Raw genomic sequence first — 23,867 nt, 5'->3', positions numbered from 1 at the left:
TAGGCTTTATCTGTCACACTCAGGACACGCATGACCTGAGTGTGACACTCCACCCAGTTACTCAGTCACGGGTTTGACAGGATTTGAGACCAGCACAAGTAAGATAGAGACATGCAAAACTGCCCCGCCTGAGCTTTAAACTCTTCAGAAAACCTGTGTGATGTAAATGAGGATTGTTCATTATGATTGCATGTACCCATTCACTGAATTAATTTGTTACCAGGATTGACAGATTTCATTTTTACAGGATACCAAATTTGAATGAGTGGTGCATCGGGTCAGAATTAGAGGCTGACATTTTTTCAGGAATCCCACAGGTCATGGGAGTCAACTTTACTATTCATCACATGACTGGGACGGTACAGGATTAAAAAGTTACCGGGAGCAGACGGGACTGGGAACCAACTAATTGGAGAGAGAAAAGAAAAGAAGAAAAGAAAAAAAAAAAAACACAAAGGACCGGTGCCACTTCTTTCAGTAAGCCTACACTATAATGCAAGTCAAAAGAACTACATGGACCAGAAGCTAACAGGGTTTCTGGCCGCTGCTTTCCCCTGGAATTCAAAGAAGAGCAATGGTCAGAGCAAACACCAGCGAAGAAACCAGTGTGTTAAAAAGTGATTTGCAACACAAAGTCAGAAATAGCGACATATCCAGTGGTGGGCACAGATAACCAAAAAATTAACTTCGATAACAGATAATCAGATAACTGAAAAGTTATCTTCAATAAAGATAAAACAATAAACCACCCAAAAATGTATCGGAAGTTACAGATAACCGATAACAGATAAATTCCAATATTACCTCTGACACAACTACAACAAGTTTAATAGCTTATAATAATATTAAAAACAGACCCCAAGAATAAGACCACACTTTTCTTTCAACATTTGGCCCCTGCTGGAAGCTCTTGTTTACTACAGCGCTCCCAGCACAGAGGCACCCCGAGAGCAACCATAAAGCCAACTTTTTATCAATTCCGACACTCCGGTCAGGCGCAGGTCTTGAAAAATAAAGTCATGCTGACTTATGGTTTTGATTATAAATAACATTTATACCGATAGAATAACTCCATTAATGTCAATTATGTCATTTGTACAAAGTTAAAATATAACATATCTTTTAATGTTGAATAATGCACTAAATTCTGAGGTTTTGTAACAAACAGATCGCAAAGGATTCTGGGTAAAAGTGCCTCTGCTAAACACTGACTGAGTCTCTTTTTGGAGCGAGGCGGAGGGGAAGGTGAAGGGCTACAAATCCCTCCGTTTGGAGGGGTAGGAGAAGCTTACTGCTGTCTCTGAAAAAACAAACATGGCGCCTAAAGAGCCGCACAAATTTCATTACAAATTACGCTGTTTAGAAAGTTATAACTTGCCAAAAAACTTTACAGGCAGTTGTCTATGACAGCAAGGTGTATGCTGCTGGATGCATGTTCCGTATGTTGTCGTTCTGAAGAATATCGTAACGTCGCTCGTGTGCTGTGCACATACACACGAACGATACGATAACACACTTTTATATCTCACAATGGAGAAAATCATGATAAAGGATAAGCACGTTAATTTGTATGTTCATAAATCTTTGGATAATATCAATCCCTGCTGTTGGATTTCAAGGTCTGTAACGTGTGTGTATTTTGTAAACAAACGGAGCCCTGAACACACAGCTAATAAGCTTTCAGGCAGAAAATGAAAAGTTTCATCAATGGGAATAAGTTGGAAAATATATACACACACACATGTATATGTGTAACATAACCTGACGTCCTAATAGACTGATATTATTTGTCAAGGAAATTTCTAAAGGAAATAAGGCTGGATGCAAAAAATTGGAGAATTTGAAAAAGAAATAAGGTTGCAATTCCATTAAAAAAGTGAAACTTGTATAATGTATACATTCATTGCACACAAAAAAAGCCATTTGCAAAGCCAAAAAGTTGATTTGACAGTCATCTGACATAACTGGGGTCAAAATAAATAGAACACTGCTATCTACTGGTTCCCACACGCTTAGTGAACACTACTGACCAGTAGATGGCAGTAGAGGCCTTGAAAACAAAATTCCAGATACAGTAATCCCTGACTGCTACATTTAAAATGCATGGAATTTAACAAACGCAAATAAAACCAACATCTATAATCGCAGAGAATATATTCAAGAGAGTTTTAGGCACTAGAGTTTAATGCTGTTGTCCGTGGAGCCTGAACAGAGTGTCTGAAATGCATTTGTCCTGTCGTGATGTACTGAGATTACATCATCCTACCCAAAATGCAATGCGGGTCACAGGATGTGCTCACAAAACCTTAAAAATTAGCACATTAAAACTAAAACATATCTGATATTTTCACTTAATAAAACTTCAGACATGACAGTAATTTTAAATAACTTGTCCAAAATTTGTTTGGTTAAAATTTGAACCATAAGTTAAAAATGTATGCCTCTGGATGACTTAGGTGATATCGTGAGCATATTTTTTTCTTTTGGGGCTGTTTCTCCTTTGTCTGCAGAGGATTGAGATGCTTTTTATACAAGCGGCTCTCTTCTGTTTGCAAAGGTTATAGCTGTGTGTCTGTTACAGAACTTTTAATAGGTGAGTGCTAAACTAATTTTAAAAATGCTTGTCGATGTTCAGCTTTGTTTATCGGTTTAAAAGTTATCAGACAAAGATTAATCGGAAGATAATTGGTCCGATAATGGTTTTGAAATGGTTTTAAAAAGATAATCTGATAAAACATTATCTTCAATAATTATCTGTTATCGGATTATCGGAAGTGTGCCCACCACTGGACATATCTATTAAGCTCACAGAATTTGGAGGGAAGTCACAAATATTACTGAACTCCAGGAGTGTCGAGTGTGACGGTGGTAACACACTGTATGCTGCTTGTAAAACGTGAGGAGAGGCGCGCCACCCTCAGTCCAGAAAATGTAGATGCACTTTTTCCATACATACCAATACTTAAGGAAAGAACGTGTTAGATGTTAGTTAAACGTGATGATTCTGATAGTTAGCCCTAATTAGTTTCTGGGCAGTGTTTTCTTGCAAACAGACAAATATTCAAGTGTGCTGAAGAGTGAGAAAGTAGACTGATATGGCCACTGTATTTTTAATATTTGCATCATCTGTACTTTTTTCTTTTTCCAAAACTTAGGTACAGTATGTGAATTATTAAGGTAATGATGCCTTTATGCACTTTTGTTCATTAAGGACAGTCCTCTTGCTTGGCACAGTTTGTTGTTGTTTTAGCAATTTAAAACAAAAGTAATGCCACTGTTTTAAGGGAAACAACTGCTCGGTAAATTAGTCAAATGTAACATTACGAGGTCTGTTAGAAAAGTATCCGACCTTTTTAGTTTTTGCAAAAACCTGATGGATTTGAATCAGGTGTGCTTGCATGAGCCAACCTTGAACCTTCGTGTGCACGTGTGAACATTTTCACGCCTGTTGATTACGTCATTTGCTGGTAAGCAGCCTTTGTGTGAGGACGTGTAGCGCTCTCGGCAGATTTTCATTGCAAGGAAAATGGCGGAACGACTGGAGCAGCGCTACTGAATCAAGTTTTGCCAGAAACTGGGCGACACAGTGGAATGTACTGAAAAAGTGCTGATGTCCACCTCTTCTGCAATTTCTCGGATAGTCACACGACGTCCCGCATCACCACAGCGTTCACTTTGGAAATGATCAGGTCATTTCAGCATGTTGATGGCCAACCGGAGTGTGGCTTGCTCTCCACCATTGTGTGGATGTCTTTAAACCGGTTGTACCGCTCCTTAATCTGTGTGATGCCCACAGGATCATCACTGAAAGCCGTCTGAATCTTCCGAATGGTTTCCACCTGGCTGTCGCCCAGTTTCTGGCAAAATCTGATGTGGCGCTGCTCCAGTCGTCCCGCCATTTTCCTTGCAATGAAAATCCGCAGAGAGCGCTACACACATCCTCACACAAACGCTGCTTACCAGCAAATGACGCAATTGACAGGCGTGAAAAAGTTCACGCATGCGCACGAAGGTTCACGGTTGGCTCATGCAAGCACACGATTCAAATCCATCAGGTTTTTGCAAAAAATAAAAAGGTCCGATACTTTTCTAACAGACCTAGTATATGTTATGTTTGGGTTTATTCAACTAAGGTAGGCATGGTATAACCTGTGTTTTCTTTATTATTATTTTTTTACTGTAGATGACCTCCAAAAGAGCTAGAAACAGGGACTTAGCAACTGGTCCTCCGTTGAAAAACTATAAGACCACAGGCCAAACATTATTTATGTTTTGTGCCTTTTAGTGAAGTGTTTTTTTTTTTTTGATTAAGGCAATAAGTGTCTCCATATATTACCAGATGAACTGTTCCTGTTGCCATATCTTTTGAAATAAAACTGCAGAACACACAGTAATTTAAAAAAAAAGAATGGGGAGAAGGTCAAATCAAATTCGGTGTATTGCCTAAAAACTAAAAGGAGGAAAAAAATGGCAGAAGAATGGAGTGGGACAGGATTTTTTTTTTTTTAATACTCTGGCCCAGGATTGGGATGGGACAGGAGTGAAAATCTACTCCCGTGTCTCCCTCTAGTCAGAATCCACCATCTTTATTATTTCCTCATCCGATCACAATACAACACCATGTACTTACTGCTTCTGTAAAATATAACCCCTTTATAGACCACCTCTCTATTATTGGACAGGCATGCCTTCACTAAAATGTACGCACCAGTCTCCGTACACCACAGTCATTCATGGGGATCTTGAACAGGGCATACTCAGCCGTCACTTTCTGAGGCTTGCAGGTGGAGTTGCCCGCAGCAACAAGCAAAGTGGGGGAGAGCGGGGGCTCCGTGAGGGAGGCAGGCACAGAGAAGACAAAGTGCCGGTCAATAGTGCACTCTGGAGGAAGAAACGCACATTGTTACATAAAGGTCAGACAAACAAAAGGTCAGAAATCTCAGGAGGCGATTAATAATGAGACTCTGGGTATCTACCTTTTTTTTTTTTTTGACTGAATTGCCTCCTCACACATTAGGCAGATGGGGAGCTCACATTTCCACATGCAGAAAAATCTCAATTGTATTGTACGAAGAGGTGTGAAAACACCAACAAGGATCAAAATTCAGCTCACCATCCATGGGATAGTAGCAGGCAGGAGTGTGTGTGCCGAAGCAGCAGCCCATGGAAAGACACTGTTCCTGGGTTATATAGCTGAGCCCGCAGGGGAGACGGTGGTCATCGGGAAGGTTGCACTCTGAGGGAACGCATGACAAATGTCAGCAGCAGAGTTACGGTGCATCCAGAAAGAATTCACAGCGCTTCGCTATATTACCTTATTCTAAAATGGCTGAAATTCCCATAGATAGATATAGAGATAGAGATGGATAGGTAGGGGCAGAGATGGAGCTATAGAAATATAGAGATAGATAAGAACAAAAGACAATGGCTTAACCTAAATCAAATCTGCAGACAGCCATATTTTATTGTGTTTTCTTGTACTGTTTTATTGCCATTATTATGTGCTGTTTTATGATTGCATAAGTGTCCTTTTTATGTTCTAGGGACCACGTATGTGAATTAGCTATATGACCTATGAACATGGCATCAGTTATTGTAACAATGCTTTTTGTTCTGTCCCTATCAAATAAACATACAATAACAGGTAGAGACAAATAGAGACGGGTAGAGACAGGTAGAGATAAAGACGATAGAGATAGGCAGAGCTAGATAGAGATAGGCAGAGCTAGATAGAGATAAATAGAGATGATAGAGATAAATATATAGATGATTGATAGGCAGAAATGATAAGAGATAGAGATGATAGAGATAACAGAGATAAATAGAGATGATAGATAGGTAGAAGTGATAAGAGACAGGTCGAGATGATAGAGATAGAAATCTCTATCTCTTCATCAACCCAATATGAGACAGCAGGTTTCTAAAGAACAGATAAAGTTGGAAGCCGGAATACCCCTGTAGCCACAAAGAACGTGGAAAAAGTATGTTTACCAAATTAAGTGTGCACTAGCTTATAGGTCACAGTGCTTTAGGTGGCATGTGCATGCACTAGCACAAGTCCTGGTGCACATCAAGTTGTGTCTAGGAGCATGCACAGTACATCCACCACAGTAACACACTGGGTCCTGGATGGCAACCACCAATATGCACAGTCACAAAATAGTGGGATCTTGATAATGTTTAACACAACAACCCAATCACATGTAACAGTAAGATGAGAGCTAAAATCTGAAGTCTACCTTGATCATATCTTGGAATGGTGATTGGACAGGATAAACTGGCCTCTTTTGTCCCACTTTCAGTCATGTAAACAACACTGATCTGGTACATTTGGTCCTTTTTAACAGGGGGAAAAATGCATACAGGAATTAACAGCTACAGCAAATGGGCAACTGCGCAGACATTTGTGTGTTCTGTGTGAAACCTGAGTCATTACATGCCTGGATGGTCATGTGACATTGTGACTGTAAAGGTAGATGCAGAAGGATTTTGCCATCTTCACCCTTGCTTGCCGAATAACAGTGCTTTGGAGCATCCTGGAGTCTAATCCAATTCCCTGCGATGTCTGAAAGTCAGAACAACAGTGAGGGGAACAAGCAGAAATGGCCAAATACAGCACATTTTGTGCAGTCCTTAATGGCACAATTAAATATATCAACATGATGAGGCATAGTTGAAGCTTAACAGAAATAGATACGAGGTCTATTAGAAAAGTATTCAACCTTATTTTTTTTCAAAAACTATATGAATTTGATTCATATGTTTTTACATCAGCCAAGCTTGAACCTTCGTGTGCATGCGTGAGTTTTTCCACGCCTGTCGGTTGCGTCATTCGCCTGTGAGCATGCCATGTGGGAGGAGTGGTCCACCCCTCTCGTCGTCATTTCATTGCGAGGAAATGGTGGAATGATTTGGGCTTTTTTTCCCCATCAGAATTTTTTCAGAAACTTAGAGACAAGCAGCTGGAAACCATTTGAAAAATTTATCTGGCTTTCGGTGAAAATTTTACGTGCTTCACAGAGAATAAGGAGTGTTACTACAGCTTTAAGGACGCCCCACAACGGCGCACGGCGCGCCTCGCTCCGAGCCGCCATCGACAGGCAGAAAACACCACATCATTTCTAAACGGATGGCTGTGTGGAGCTGGGACCGTCGTGAGCAATTTCTCTGGTTATCACAAGAGCTGGACATCAGCCATTTTCCGGCAGATTTCACTTTTAACAAGAGCTTGTCATGGAAAGCCGCGCGGAGGCTTCGCGCGTCAGGACCGATTCGCTGATCGAGCGAGACAAAGGAACACCTCCAAGACAAGTTGGGACATGCCCAGCTCTCCACAATTTCTCTTATACTCACTGGGCTGGTAAGCATTGAAAGCCGAGATAGGCATGTCCCAACTTGTCCCCTGGCACTCCGAAACGGAGGTGTTCCTTTGTCTTGTTCGATCAGCGAATCGGTCCTGACGCGCGAAGCCTCCGCGCGGCATTCCATGACAAAATCTCTTGTTAAAAGTGAAATCTGCCGGAAAACGGCTGATGTCCAGCTCTTGTGATAACAAGAGAAACTGCTCACGACGGTCCCAGCTCCACACAGCGATCCGTTTAGAAATGATGTGGTGTTTCTGCCTCTTGATGGCGGCTTGGAGCACGGCGCGCCGTGCGCCATTGTGGGGCATCCTTAAAGCTGTAGTAACAGTCCTTATTCTCTGTGAAGCCCGTAAAATTTTCACCGAAAGCCAGATAAATTTCTCGAATGGTTTCCAGCTGCTTGTCTCTAACAGTTTCTGAAAAAATTTTGATGGAAAAAAAGCCCAAATCATTCCGCCATTTCCTCGCAATGAAACGACAAGAGGGGTGGACCACTCCTCCCACAAGGCGTGCTCACAGGCAAATGACGCAACCGACAGGCGTGGAAAAACTCACGCATGCGCACGAAAGGTTCAAGCTTGGCTGACGTAAAAACATATGAATCAAATCCATATGGTTTTTGAAAAAAATAATAAGGTCGGATACTTTTCTAATAGACCTCGTATACACACACATCTCAGCTGTGTTACCATTTAGCTCATGCAGTGATTATGATGACCATATGCACCTGGAATGTATATCTGCATCAATACCCACCCTTCAAAACAATTCCAGACATGGAAGCCTGGGGGAGCTCCACAGTCATCTGATGGGAGGAACAGAAGACTCCAGGCTCTGAGCTCAGCTGGCCTTTGATGGGGGTGGAAACAACAGGAGCTTCTGGGACATTTTGATGATGGCATTCCAAGTCCAGAATCTTATACTGCCCTGAGTACAGGTCCCACACCCTCAGAGGGAAGGAAATTGTACTGGAAGTCTAAGAGGAAAGAAGAATCAGGTCCACTTCAGTATAAATTAGACAGCTGGAGCAGTCTCACAATTCGTAGAACTAATGACTTATTAGCAGTGTTGCACAGAATATTAAAACTTCATATGTGATATGATCATGCATTCAGCCCACGTGGGAATAAATGATTAACAGACTGATAACGGAAGTCATTGTTAGCTTCTTCCCCAGTTACTGCCACCAGAGGATGAGTCGTGGTAATCTCTGACTTTTCTGCAGTCAACCTCTGTGCTTTGTCTTATAACACAAACGTACGAGCTACTCTGAGCCTCTGCTTTAATTTTGAGCAATTTAGTGTGCCAATGTTGAGCATTCCGTTCCAAGAAAACCAAAGCAATGAACATTAGTCTTACACTGTAGCACATAGGTGTCAGACGGATTCCAGAAAGGGCCAAGAGGGTGCAGGTTTTGTTTGTGACCACCAACTCCACCAGGTGATTTCACTGCGCACTGAGAAACTTGAAACTGGCTTATTCACATTTAATTGGTAAAATGCTCTCACTTGTAAAACAAACGTAGGGTACCACAAGTTAAACTTCGTCAAAGCCATTTAAAGATGTCAATCATGAAATCATGGATGATCAATGGAAACAGGATGCACCTGAGCTCAATTTTGAGCTTCATGGCAAAGGCTGTGAATACTTATGTACATGTAATTTTAGTTTTTATTATTTTAATAAATTTGCAAAAAAAAGTTTCACATTGTCATTATGGGATATTGTATGTAGAATTTTGAGGGGAAATCCATTCTGAAATAAGGTAATAAAAAAAAGGAAACGTGAAACCCTGTGAATACTTTCTGGTTACACTATATTGCCAACAGGAGACATTTTACACACAGAAAGTTACAACTGTTGTATTTTGAGAAGTTTCACTACAAAACCACAAACACATTTAACCATAAACTACCTAAATATAAAACATTACTGCTATTCATTGCTCATAGACTTTAATGACAACAGCCAATTAAAACTTCAATTTCAGACTGGAAGGACTTGAAACAATGTTTCACATTCAGCCTAAGAATCGAACATGTTTTGAGTTTACTGTTTACACCTTGACTATTGTTCACTAATTCAATAACAAAGAATGAAGTAGTGTCAGAACATTTTCAGAGATGAGAGTGACATAGATCGAGGATCTCACCTTTAAATGGCTGTGACAGGCTGGCATGGGACTGTGAAGGATTAAGGGAAAGTTCTCGACCATCTCTAACACGTAGCCGCATAGTGGAGACACACTGGAGATGGGAATCCAAGCATTTTGATCTATGGTAAGAAACAAAGGATGTTAAACTTTTGCCATCTCTAGCAGTGCAAAGTAAGTAATTATACAGTCTAGGAGCACTTTTGCATTGTGCATGCACCAGATCATACAAAAAAAACAAAACAAGCTTGTTTTCAAAACTTGGAGCAGTGTCATTCATTTACCCTTATCTCATGTGGGGCAGTCCTAAACTGGACAACTTTAAAATGTCAACACTGTTCATGTACCATAAAATATACATCTGACACAAAACATACACTGACCTTTGACCTGGATAAATTCTGGGTGAGGGTAAGCAAAGGGCAGAAAGACCATTATCCTTCCCATCAGACACTGGGTGAAATGTGACAGCGGAGGAGTTCGTGGTGGAGCTGCCGACGATATGGGAGTGGAAGGCCGTTTTGTGGCAGTTGTGGGTTTTGTCTCTGGATGCATGGCCACTGGGTGGTAGAATGGATGTGACTGGTACAAAGTTGGGTAATACTGGTAAGGGTAGTAGCTACAGACTGTATGCGTGTGAGGGGAGCAGATAGCAAGCGGAGTTGGCAAATGAGATTTTCCAGGAGGTTGCCGAGGTTCCTTCTGGGGAGGTGGTGGAAAGAAAATGGGCCCATAGGGGTAGAAATTGCCTGGAGAATACAATTCAGGGCTGTCAGGGTGTGTGGGGAAATGCACATTACCTGGATACTGAGCAGGGCCAATGGGCAATTTCAAAACTTGATGGAGTGTATGAGTTTGCTCTCGGCTAGGTTTTGGGGTATATGGTGCTTGTACCACATAGGGGGGCTGGTAAGGAGGGGAAGGGTAATTTGGGTGCTCGCTGGGATAGTAGCGTAGCATGGCTGGACCTGTGAAGTATGGGAAATGTTGGGATGGAGGCCCAGAAGGAGTGTCTGGAGAGAGCTGAGGAAAAACAGGTCGCACACCAACAGGGTAGAGCTGGTGAGGTTGAGGGTATGCAAATACATGGTGGGCAAAGTAATCCTGAGTAAGGGGTTGAGGAAGTGGAGCGGGTGCATGGACATCATGGAGGAAGTAGGGAAAATGATTACTACTAGTAAAGACAGGTGGAGAGGGGATATAGGGAAACTGTACATCGTCTGGACAGGAAAGGGTGTATTCTTGATTATGTAATATAAGACGGAGATGTATTCCATCCTTAAAAACAGAAAAGACAGCATTATAATTTCACCAGAGAGAGCTATGCAATGCACAAAATGTATTCAAAGAAGGGAACTTACTCCAAAAGTAATACAAGGTGCACTGAATGTGGCAAAGAAGACAAGTTCCTGAGGTTGGCTGCCAATGCGGAATGCACATTCTACTGATACAAGCGGAGCCCAGTCTCCATTCACTATAACAAAACAAGACCGGACATGTTTTTAACATTCTGTGGAATGGGCCATTGTTAAGTCAAAAATACTCATCACTTGGAACAGTGGAGACCGGGAAAGGGGATTCAATTAAATTATGCTGGCCAATAAGCAGATGCTGGCAAGTTCTTCCCAAAAACTCAAGATGCTATAAATCACTCAAATGCATTAACCTTATCCCGATCAGAAACAGACCACCTACGGCGCATCCAGAAAGTATTCACAGCGCTTCACTTTTTCCACATTTTATGTTAGAGCCTTATTCCAAAATGGATGAATTCATCCCCCCCCCCCACCCCCCAAAAAAATAATTCTACACACAATACCCCATAATGACAATTTTTTTTTTTTTTTTAGATTTTTAGAAATTTATTACAAATAAAACCAAAACTAAGAAATCACATGTACACAAGTATTCACAACTTTTTGTATGAAGAAACAAAATTCTGTGGTTTGGTGAGACAACGATTGAACTCTTTGGTGTGAATGTCAGGCTTCATGTCTGGAGAAAACCAGGCACCATCTCTACAGTGTAGCATGGTGGTGGTGGCATCATCATGCTGTGATGTTTTTCAGCGACAGGAACTGGGAGATTAGTCAGGATTGAGGGAAAGATGAATGCAGCAATGTACAGAGACATCCTGAATGAAAACCTGCTCCAGAGTGCTCTTGACCTCAGACTGACAGTTCATCTTTCAGCAGGACAATGACCCTAAGCACACAAGCCAAGATATCAAAGGAGTGGCTTCAGGACAACTCTGTGAATGTCCTGAAGTGGCCTAGCCAGAGCCCAGACCTGAATCGGATTTAACATCTCTGGAGAGATCTGAAAATGGCTGTGCACCAACACTCCCCATCGACTCTGATGGCACTTGAGAAGTGCCACAAAGAGGAATGGGCAAAACTGTCCAAAGAATAGAATAGTCTTTTCTTTGTACAAGGGGGAGGGTGCTCCCACAGAGCTACTGTACACCACAAAAAAAAGAAAGAGATATCTTATACACCACACAATTGCTTAAACATGATTATATATATATATATATATATATATATATATATATATGTGTGTGTGTGTGTGTGTATAAAGTCTAGTCGGATATAAACATTTAGGACTGATTGTGAAACATTAGGGGCACATTTAGGTTAGTGATTGTCAACACTGGGGGCACATAAGATAGGTGCACCAAGCTTGTGGCATCACGTTCAAGAAGACTTGAGGCTGTAATTGCTGTCAAAGGTGCAATCAAATATTGAGCGAAGACTGAATACTTACGTACATGTCATTTCATAGTTTATCTTTAATAAATTTGCAAAACTTTCCAAAAAATGTTATCATTGTAGGGTGTTGTAAGTAGAATTGAGGGGAAAAATGAATTTACTCCATTTTGAAATAAGGCTGTAACATAAAATGTAGAAAAAGTGAAGCACTGTAAATACTTTTAAGACACACCGTAAATCTCACGTTCACGCGCTCATCTTCAACCGCTTACTCCAATCAAGGTTCACAAGGGGGGCCGGAGCCCATCCCAGCAGCCACAGCACATGAGGTGGGGTCCAGTCCACCCTGGACATGACGCCAGTCTGTTGCAGTGAAACAGAGACAAACACATTCACACCCACTTGAAAGGCTTCCAATCCACCTAACTTTCATGTCTTTGGATCTGGGAGGAAGCCGGGGCACCAGGAGGGAACCCACACAAACACAGGGGAACACCCAAACTCCACACAGAGAGGCCACAGGTGGGAATCGATCCCATGATCTTGTTATGAGGCAAAAGTGCTAACCACTAGGCCACTGTGCTGCTCGCACCGTAAATCTGTGCTCCAATATTTTCTATGACAGAAATTTTAGCAATTAACTTGTATGTTAGCACCATTAGTATAAATTAGCAGAGGCAGAGAGCTCGGTAACATTTGCTACAATGATAATCTAGTTATTGAGGCTACTTGGCAATCAAAGTTTTTAGGCCCTGGATATCATTACGGCAACAATAACGATGTGTTGGTAGGTTATTACAGTGGTAATGTGACATCGTAGTCCTCACCCTAACCTTAATAACCCAAATCTTACACATACATGAACCCAAAGAATAACAAACAAGAAATGTTGGTTGATATGAAGGAGTAAAAAAAAAAAAAAAAAGTCTTCCATCGGAAATTTTAACCCATTTCCTGCATGACGGGCGGGGATACTTAAAAATTATACTAATAAGGTGCTAGCAACACATACCAAGTCACAAAACATCAGTTACGGCGGCTGCCATAAGAATAGCCCCAAGATATGGAGTTACAGCTGCAGTAACTGTAACCACTTCGTAGTTTTCAATACCTGCACCCAAGCCACCAGTAATAAAAAGGCTACTGCCCTGTCTGCAGAAATACGAGGTCTGTTAGAAAAGTATCCGACCTTATTTTTTTCAAAAACCATATGGATTGAGTCACGTGATTACATCAGACATGCTTGAACCCTCGTGGGCATGCGAGAGTTTTTTCACGCCTGTCGGTTACATCATTCGCCTGTGGGCAGTCTTTGAGTGAGGAGTGGCCCACCCTCTCGTCGATTTTTTCATTGTTTAGGAATGGCTCAGAGACTGCTGCTTTGTTTGATCAAAATTTTTTCAAAACTGTAAGGCACAACTGAGTGGACACCATTCGATAAATTCAGCTGGTTTTCGGTAAAAATTTTAACGGCTGATGAGAGATTTTGGTCTGGTAGTGTCGCTTTAAGGACGGCCCACGGCGCCTGACGGCGATCTGCGCTTCAAGGCGGCAGCGTCTCGCCGTTTCAAGTTGAATACTTCCACATTTCAGGCTCTGTTGACCCAGTAAGTCGTCAGAGAACAGAGAACTTTCAGAAGAAGTCGGCATGAGGAGTTTATTCGGACATTCCATTGTTAATGGACATTTTGTAATGAAAGAAGGTGCGGGCAGAGTCGCATGTCAGGCCGGACCCGACCGCGGGGGGGGCGCGACAGGAAAAACACCTCCGGTGGAAAACTTAACGGGCAAGTTGGAACATGCCCAAGCTGTTAAACAATTTCTCAGTTACTCACTTGTTGAAAGCCATCAAAAGCCGCCTGAATTTTACAAATGGTTTTCAACACGGTGTTTTTCCTGTCACGGCGCACACAGATTCGCCAAGTCATCACGGAAACGACTCGGCAAATTTGCGCACACGTCTTTCATTAAAAAATGTCCTTAAACAGTGGAATGTCCGCATAAAGTCCTCATGCCGACCTCTTCTGAATCTTCTATGTTCTCTCACAACGTCCTGGGTGAATTAAGCCTTAAATTAGGATGTTTTCAGGTCGAAACAGACCGACGACGGTGTCTGGAAGCGATGTGCGATGTCCCGTTCCGTGGGAAGTCCTTACACCGACAGAAAAACCCCATAATCTCTCATCAGCCGTTAAACTTTTCAACGAAAACCAGCTAAATTTCTCAAAAAGTGTCCACTCAGATATTCCTCATAGGCCCAGAAAAAAATTGATAAAGCAACGCGCACCGTCTCGAGCAGCGTGTGAAACAAAGGAATTCAGCTGAGAGGGCGGGACCACATCTCACTCAAGGCCTGCCCACAGGGAAATGACGTCACTGACATGCGTGAAAAAACTCACGCTTGCGCACGAGGGTTCAAGCATGATTGGTGTAATCGCACGTCATTCAAATCCATATAGTTAAAAAAAAAAGTGTCGGTTTCTTATCTACACTCAAAAATATAAATGCAACACTTTTGGTTTTGCTCCCATTTTGTATGAGATGAACTCAAAGATCTAAAACTTTTTCCACATACACAATATCACCATTTCCCTCAAATATTGTTCACAAACCAGTCTAAATCTGTGATAGTGAGCACTTCTCCTTTGCTGAGATAATCCATCCCACCTCACAGGTGTGCCATATCAAGATGCTGATTAGACATCATGATTAGTGCACAGGTGTGCCTTAGACTGCCCACAATAAAAGGCCACTCTGAAAGGTGCAGTTTTATCACACAGCAAAATGCCACAGATTTCACAAGATTTGAGGGAGCGTGCAATTGGCATGCTGACAGCAGGAATGTCAACCAGAGCTGTTGCTCGTGTATTGAATGTTCATTTCTCTACCATAAGCCGTCTCCAAAGGCGTTTCAGAGAATTTGGCAGTACATCCAACCAGCCTCACAACCGCAGACCACGTGTAACCACACCAGCCCAGGACCTCCACATCCAGCATGTTCACCTCCAAGATCGTCTGAGACCAGTCACTCGGACAGCTGCTGAAACAATCGGTTTGCATAACCAAAGAATTTCTGCACAAACTGTCAGAAACCGTCTCAGGGAAGCTCATCTGCATGCTCGTCGTCCTCATCGGAGTCTCGACCTGACTCCAGTTCGTCGTCGTAACCGACTTGAGTGGGCAAATGCTCACATTCGCTGGCGTTTGGCACGTTGGAGAGGTGTTCTCTTCACAGATGAATCCCGGTTCACACTGTTCAGGGCAGATGGCAGACAGCGTGTGTGGCGTTGTGTGGGTGAGCGGTTTTCTGATGTCAATGTTGTGGATCGAGTGGCCCATGGTGGCGGTGGGGTTATGGTATGGGCAGGTGTCTGTTATGGACGAAGAACACAGGTGCATTTTATTGATGGCATTTTGGATGCACAGAGATACCGTGACGAGATCCTGAGGCCCATTGTTGTGCCATACATCCAAGAACATCACCTCATGTTGCAGCAGGATAATGCACGGCCCCATGTTGCAAGGATCTGTACACAATTCTTGGAAGCTGAAAATGTCCCAGTTCTTGCATGGCCAGCATACTCACCGGACATGTCACCCATTGAGCATGTTTGGGATGCTCTGGACCGGCGTATATGACAGCGTGTACCAGTTCCTGCCAATATCCAACAACTTCGCACAGCCATTGAAGAGGAGTAGACCAACATTCCACAGGCCACAATTGACAACCTGATCAACTCTATGCGAGGGAGATGTGTTGCACTGCATGAGGCAAATGGTGGTCACACCAGATACTGACTGGTATCCCCCCCAATAAAACAAAACTGCACCGTTCAGAGTGGCCTTTTATTGTGGGCAGTCTAAGGCACACCTGTGCACTAATCATGGTGTCTAATCAGCATCTTGATATGGCACACCTGTGAGGTGGGATGGATTATCTCAGCAAAGGAGAAGTGCTCACTATCACAGATTTAGACTGGTTTGTGAACAATATTTGAGGGAAATGGTGATATTGTGTATGTGGAAAAAGTTTTAGATCTTTGAGTTCATCTCATACAAAATGGGAGCAAAACCAAAAGTGTTGCGTTTATATTTTTGTTGAGTGTAATAGACCTCGTATGTTAAACAGTGAAAACAAAGCTTGTTCATCTCAGCCTGAATGGCATCTAAGAGGCATCAACCTTCACGCCAGTCTTGCCCACACCATTTTTTTTTACCTGAAAGTTCTATTTTTTTTTTTTTTTACTTCAAAGATATTTAAAAATTTAAGTTTTATTTCAAGTTTTTTTTTTAAGTTCAATAAATTGAGGGCATTTTGAAACTCAATGTTCAATCATTTTAATTCTCGCCAAAATAAGTCAAGCAGCACTAATCATGACTCATTTAGTCCTTATTTTTGATAGTTTCAGAGACTGCCCCCTGGTGGCCACAATCATAACTGAAACGTGCCCAATATAAACTTGTGAAAGGCCTTGAGGTGACCTGATGTACTGAATTTGATCTTCAACCACATAGTCTTTGTCAAATGAATGTGTACACATGGACTCAGTGGATGGACAGAGTGAGGTAATTCTTTGACCTGCTATGTCCTCGGGTACCAAAATGGCAGCGAGACAGAACTATTGCACGGCCAGTGAAACAATGGCAAACTGTATGAATAATCCATGCCGCGTGACATACAAGCCACCAATCTAATGACAAGGATCCACTGGGCCATACTAAAATACGAAATGAGCAAAATGGGGACTGCTAATCATGAAATGGGGGTAAAATGTAATGAAATGGAGCAGAGTGAACCAGACTGCCTCCAAATAATTACTTTTATTTAATTGTTCAGCTTATGTTTTTTTGAGTACATGTAGTAGGGGCAGGTGCGCCATCTGGCGTTCGAGAAATGAAATTTCAATTAATGGGTCAGTCTGCTCCCTTTCGTTAAGTTTTATCCCCATTTTGTTATCAGTCCCCATTTCATCCCATTTAGCTAAAAAAAAAACAACTTAAAACTACTTAACTGAATCATATTTGGAGTTGGCCTGCTCCATAATTAAATAAAAGTAATTGAGTCACATTTAATCATATTTGGAGTCAGTCTGGGTCAGTCTGCTCCATTTTGTTACTTTTTACCCCCATAGTAGAGAAGCTTGAATCTTCGACTGGACTGGGTTGCTTGACGCGAGGACATTTCGCTTCAAATCGCAGAAGCTTCCTCAGCTAAAATTCTTGCTCTGGAAGTCTGACTTCTGTCTGACTCTTGTAGAGAAGAATAAAACAGAAGCCAACAAAAGCTGGAGTTTTAAACCTAACCAGACCCCTCCTACTGAGAGGCAGACTGCTACAGGCTAGTGACTAAACAATAGCTCTAATTAGCAACTATTGTGCTGTAGTTAGCACACCTAATGGCAGGACAGCTGTCCCTCTAATGATGGGATGGATGCCTTTCTGATGGCTCCCTTGATGACGTGAATGACTCATTACCATGAACAAAAGACTGAAACTCCTTTAACCTGAGTACCCCATTGTAAACAGGGGATAAAGTGTGTCTCAGACCCCCTCCCCTGTTAAGGCTGGGTTTCAAACGTTTCACAAAGAATGCCTCCTTGACCCCTCTCTCAAACCATTTCTTCTCTCTGGCTAATATTTTAACTTCCTTAACTTTTTAACCCCATTTCGTGATTATTATAGGCTCCATTTCTCCCCACTTTGTATTTTAGTATAGCCGGTGTTCTGTCGAGATGAGGTGTGTCGCGTAACTGCATATGTGTGCACTGAAAAAGTTACTTGACGAAGTTCGCTTATTTTGATGGGCAAGTAAATGTATAAATTGTTCATCCGAACGTAGTAATGTATAAAATCTACTCACTATAAAATGATAAGTATTTTTAACCTGGAGTTAGGTTATTTCGACAGGCAAAATATACATACATTTATGCTCCTAACGTAAAATACAGAAAATGTTTTACTTAGTAGACTATAAATACACTGAACACAATTAATAAAAAAAACTGACGGAAAAAAACAAAAAAATGCGCATGCGCAGTTGCACGTCGAGCGAGTTACATCATCGCTACATGTGCAGTAGTGCCACGCACCTCATCTCGATGAGACACCGGGATCCACTCAGCCGTTTTATAATAGTTGTTAGCTTATACCCAATCAAAAGCACTCGCACAGTCATCTGTGGTGATTCTCAATCATCTATGTATGAATGAATGTATGGTATTGAAGTAGGGACAATCAGGTCAACTGGACTCTATAGGTCCTTGAAGGCATTTCACTTGACACAGTTGTACATCAATCTTAACTTACAAAACCTACATCACTTTGAATCAAGTGCCTAATAAAAGCCACTTACTGATGACTCCTAGTACTGGTATGTCCTCCTCCTGCTGTCCATGGATCTGTATTGCCATACCATGAGGAGAGCAGAACACAGATGGGTCCAAAATGTTCTCCTGGACACCTAAAAATTAAGAAGAAAAAAAAAATGGATTAACACTGATCTGCTACGTGTTTTTAAATAAACACCACAGAAAGAGTTCGACTTTGACCTGGCATGTCAGCTTGATAGCCATCAGCTTGTGAACTTCTGAACCTCTTCTGTGAGTTGACCTTACCAGGAATCCAAGAGGAGCCCCGAGTTAACACAGAACCAGTTTCATTCAGTTCTAAATATTTAACAGACTCAGTTCTTGGTTCCTGGATTGTCAGACGACCAGAGTAGGCCTCGGGAGCATCCTTGGTGAGCTTCCTGTCGGAACGTTCTTGTTCCACGCCGCTTTGCCCCGTGATCGTTTCCCACCCGGTAGACGTGGACCGACGGTCCACGTGCGCGGTAAAAACATTCTTTCCTAAACTTACCGAACGACAGGCTTGAAACGTATAAAAATAAACGGTTACGACACATAAAAACGAAGCTGCTTTTGTTTTTTCTTTGAAAGTCATCACCGGACTGTCGACTTCTGCTCAGGAGCGTAGGCACCACTCACCTGCACGCGACGGAGACCAATTAAGAGCCATCAAGCGTGGACCAATCACAGAGCTGCAAACACGCTTGCGCGGGGGGGGGATTAGTAATTCATTCATTCATTCATTTTCTGTAGCCTTACTCCAATCAAGGGTAATTATATTATTATTATTATTATTACTGTTGTTGTATTATTCAAATATATGCAATTATACCATTTGAACAGTTGTTATATATTCAAATTATTCTGTTTAACCACTTCTGGTCACCAAAATATGTCACCTGTCTCCAGATGTTATGTTATATACTCAAATTATCTGAAAATAAAAATGTGTGTGTGTGGTGCAGGTGTAGGGTTGACAACCGTTAATGATCCTTCCGCAGGTTCACCTACGGAAACCTTGTTACGACTTTTACTTCCTCTATATAGTCAAGTTTGATCGTCTTCTCGGCGCTCTGCCAGGGCCGTGTTCCGACCCCAGGGCCGTGTTGGCGTTGCAGAGCATATTTCCAAAGCAACTGTCTGTCAGACTGAGAAATGCAACTCTTGCACTGAAACACTTACATTAACACTTGCATTGTGTTCCCAAGTCACAGACCCACAAGACTCATCTAACAATTCCACAAAATTGTAGGCATCACTCAAAACAATAATTTTATTTACTATGAGACTAGAAGTACTAATCTGTATTTTAGCGTTTCCAGATGTGACTGACAGCGTAGGTGGAACTCATGATTCTGTCAAAGCTTCAGTAAATCAAGGTGATTGTATGAACAGGAAGCCTTTCTACCATATGTGCAGCAAGTGTGCTTAAATATACTCAACAAAAATATAAACGCAACACTTTTGGTTTTGCTCCCATTTTGTATGAGATGAACTCAAAGATCTAAAACTTTTTCCACATACACAATATCACCATTTCCCTCAAATATTGTTCACAAACCAGTCGAAATCTGTGATAGTGAGCACTTCTCCTTCGCTGAGATAATCCATCCCACCTCACAGGTGTGCCATATCAAGATGCTGATTAGACACCATGATTAGTGCACAGGTGTGCCTTAGACTGCCCACAATAAAAGGCCACTCTGAAAGGTGCAGTTTTGTTTTATTGGGGGGGGGGGATACCAGTCAGTATCTGGGTGTGACCACCATTTGCCTCATGCAGTGCAACACATCTCCTTCGCATCATCCGTGAAGAGAACACCTCTCCAACGTGCCAAACGCCAGCGAATGTGAGCATTTGCCCACTCAAGTCGGTTACGACGACGAACTGGAGTGAGGTCGAGACCCCAATGAGGATGACGAGCATGCAGATGAGCTTCCCTGAGACGGTTTCTGACAGTTTGTGCAGAAATCCTTTGGTTATGCAAACCGATTGTTTCAGCAGCTGTCCGAGTGGCTGGTCTCAGACGATCTTGGAGGTGAACATGCTGGATGTGGAGGTCCTGGGCTGGTGTGGTTACACGTGGTCTGCGGTTGTGAGGCTGGTTGGATGTACTGCCAAATTCTCTGAAACGCCTTTGGAGACGGCTTATGGTAGAGAAATGAACATTCAATACACGAGCAACAGCTCTGGTTGACATTCCTGCTGTCAGCATGCCAACTGCACGCTCCCTCAAATCTTGCGACATCTGTGGCATTGTGCTGTGTGATAAAACTGCACCTTTCAGAGTGGCCTTTTATTGTGGGCAGTCTAAGGCACACCTGTGCACTAATCATGGTGTCTAATCAGCATCTTGATATGGCACACCTGTGAGGTGGGATGGATTATCTCAGCAAAGGAGAAGTGCTCACTATCACAGATTTAGACTGGTTTGTGAACAATATTTGAGGGAAATGGTGATATTGTGTATGTGGAAAAAGTTTTAGATCTTTGAGTTCATCTCATACAAAATGGGAGCAAAACCAAAAGTGTTGCATTTATATTTTTGTTGAGTGTAGTAGCCTTTACCATTTCAAATGTGTGTCGCTCATTGTCAATGGAACTCAGATTTGATTAAACTCATTGTTATAACCTGTTTTGCAACCAAAAAGTCTGCATTTGCCACCTTATTAGTCAACCCAGAGTCCAGGGTTTCCAGTCAGGGCTTGTTGAACCTGCTTTCTGAAATACATCACAGGTCAAACTCTTCTACAATGGAAGTAACACTGATACACAGTGGTTTCCGTTTCACATGTTCACACAGACAGCTTTTGAAATCTGGAGTCCAATGTTAATTTTTTATTTATTTATTTAAATAACTCTCTATAGGGGGAATCACACTCCTCAGCCTCCACGGTAAGGTCTAAGGTCTATTCCAGAGTACTGGAGAGGAGAATTCGACCGATGGTCGAACCTTGGATTCAGGAGGAGCAGTGTGGTTTTCGTCCTGGTCGCAGCACACTGGACCAGCTCTACACGCTCCATCGGGTGCTCGAGGGCCATGGGAGTTCGCCCAACCAGTCCACATGTGTTTTGTGGATCTGGAGAAGGCATTCGACCATGTCCCTTGGGGCACGGTCCGGGGTCCTTTGCTAAGGGCTATCCGGTCCCTGTACGACCGCAGCAGGAGCTTGGTTCGCATTGCCGGTAGTAAGTCAAACCTGTTTCCAGTGCACGTTGGCCTCCGCCAGGGCTGCCCTTTGTCACCGGTTCTGTTCATTATTTTTATGGACAGAATTTCTAGGCGCAGCCAGGGTGTAGAGGGGGTCTGGTTTGGGAACCACAGAATCTCATCTCTGCTGTTTGTGGACGATGTGGTTCTGTTGGCTTCGTCAAATCAGGACCTTCAGCGTGCACTGGGGCGGTTTGCAGCCGAGTGTGAGGCGTCCGGGATGAAAATCAGCACCTGCAAATCCGAGGCCATGGTTCTCGACCGGAAAAAGGTGCTTTGCCCTCTTCAGGTTGGTGGAGTGTCCTTACCTCAAGTGGAGGAGTTTAAGTATCTCGGGGTCTTATTCAAGAGTGAGGGATGGATGGAGCGTGAGATCGATAGACGGATCGGTGCAGCGTCTGCAGTGATGCGGTCGCTGTATCGGACCGTCGTGGTGAAGAGAGAGCTGAGTAGGGGGGCAAAGCTCTCGATTTACCAATCGATCTACGTTCCGATCCTCACCTATGGTCATGAGATTTGGCTCATGACCGAAAGAACGAGATCGCGGGTACAAGCAGCCGAGATGAGTTTCCTCCGCAGGGTGGCTGGGCACTCCCTTAGAGATAGGGTGAGGAGCTCGGTCACTCGAGAGGAGCTCGGAGTCGAGCCGCTGCTCCTCCACGTCGAAAGGAGTCAGTTGAGGTGGCTCGGGCATCTTTCCGGATGCCCCCTGGATGCCTCGCTGGAAAGGTGTTCCGGGCACGTCCCATTGGGAGGAGGCCCCGGGGAAGACCCAGGACACGCTGGAAGGATTACATCTCTCGGCTGGCTTGGGAACGCCTTGGGGTTCCCCAGGAGGAGCTGGGGGAGATGTGTGTGGATCAGAAGGTCTGGGCGGCTTTGCTTGAGCTGCTGCCCCCGCAACCCGACTCCGGATAAAGCGGAAGAAAATGGATGGATGGATGGATAAATAACTCTGGACTCTCTGGTGATGGTAGCAGAGAAGAGAACACTGGACAAAATGCTGGACATTATGGATGACACCAGTCCCCCTCTGTACACCATCATCAGCAACCAGAGGAGCCTCTTCAGCCCCAGACTGCTCCTTCACAAGTGCAGGACCAACTGACTGAAAAACTCCTTTGACCCACAGGCCATCAGACTGTACAACTCCTCACTCAGGGGGAGGAGGAGTAACAGGAAGACAGGGGACAGGAAGGAGAGGAACAGTTGTAGTCAGTGAACCAGTAGCGAGCAGTCATTCTGGTAATTTATATTTGTGTATTTATATTTGCAAATTGTTTTTTTTTTTACTTTCTCTTTTGATACTCTGTGTGCTTCTTACCCTGTGTGCTGTTATACAATGTTGCTGGAACCTCAGTTTCCCTGAGGGAGTCTTCCCAAGGGATCAATAAAGTTCTGTCTAATCTAATCTAATAAAACAAATAAATATTGCTGTAAATCAAGTGATTACAATTTTGCACAATCAAACCTCATGTAGCCTATATGAAGAAGTGAATCCTAGATAGGCTATGATGGCCACTGGTCCCGGTGTCTATACCAGGATTCCAATAGCAGGACACCAGTCCAATGCAGGTTACTTCCCTAGCTGAGGCCAATACCTATTTTACAGCTGAGTGGACTGTGACAATGCAGATGAAGTGTCTTGTCTAGACAGCATGGCTGAGAACTGAACCCAGGACTACACATTAGAGCTGAAACAATTAATCGAGTTAATCGATTAAAATAGATTATTAAAATAGTTGTCAACTAACTTAGTCATCGATTAGTTGCTAAATAACTGTTTTACTGCAAATGTTTTGTTTCTTCCATATGATCAACCGAGCTTTGCTTTGAATCTTGAACGAATGAAGTAGTGCTTCGAGCTACTGCTTCGTTGGTTTCATTTGTTTTATTTCACTTTATCTTAATTTTTCTCCACTAAAACCCTAAAGAGCATATGTCTGTGAGGAATATTTACATTTTTATGTTAAACTGACCTGTTATGGTCTTCTGAAACAGTTGATAGATGTATTTTATGCTAACGCTGATGCTAGTGCGTTAGCATGTCTATGGCGTTTTCACTGTTAAAGTTAGCATTA

The 23,867-nt window shown here is 42.7% G+C and overlaps 1 protein-coding gene across 1 annotated transcript in view; it reads right to left on the bottom strand.

Moving 5' to 3' along the window:
* Positions 1-18,676, bottom strand: part of LOC117526182 — a 33,413-nt gene extending 14,737 nt beyond the window's left edge. The window contains exons 1-9 of the mRNA XM_034188222.1: positions 18,580-18,676; positions 10,878-10,990; positions 9,900-10,794; positions 9,517-9,638; positions 8,121-8,340; positions 6,441-6,565; positions 6,240-6,336; positions 5,114-5,236; positions 4,709-4,881 (exon numbers count right to left, since the gene is read on the bottom strand). Coding sequence (XP_034044113.1) covers positions 4,709-4,881; positions 5,114-5,236; positions 6,240-6,336; positions 6,441-6,565; positions 8,121-8,340; positions 9,517-9,638; positions 9,900-10,794; positions 10,878-10,990; positions 18,580-18,637 — 1,926 coding nt within the window. The 5' untranslated portion in view covers positions 18,638-18,676. The remainder of the gene's footprint in view (positions 1-4,708; positions 4,882-5,113; positions 5,237-6,239; positions 6,337-6,440; positions 6,566-8,120; positions 8,341-9,516; positions 9,639-9,899; positions 10,795-10,877; positions 10,991-18,579) is intronic.
* Positions 18,677-23,867: the final 5,191 nt, after the last annotated feature.

This window comes from Thalassophryne amazonica, chromosome 15, assembly GCF_902500255.1.
Source record: "Thalassophryne amazonica chromosome 15, fThaAma1.1, whole genome shotgun sequence".
Classification (NCBI taxonomy): Eukaryota; Metazoa; Chordata; class Actinopteri; order Batrachoidiformes; family Batrachoididae; genus Thalassophryne; species Thalassophryne amazonica.
The sequence above is the reverse complement of the archived record's forward strand: the minus strand, read 5'-3'. Positions and strand labels throughout refer to the sequence as shown.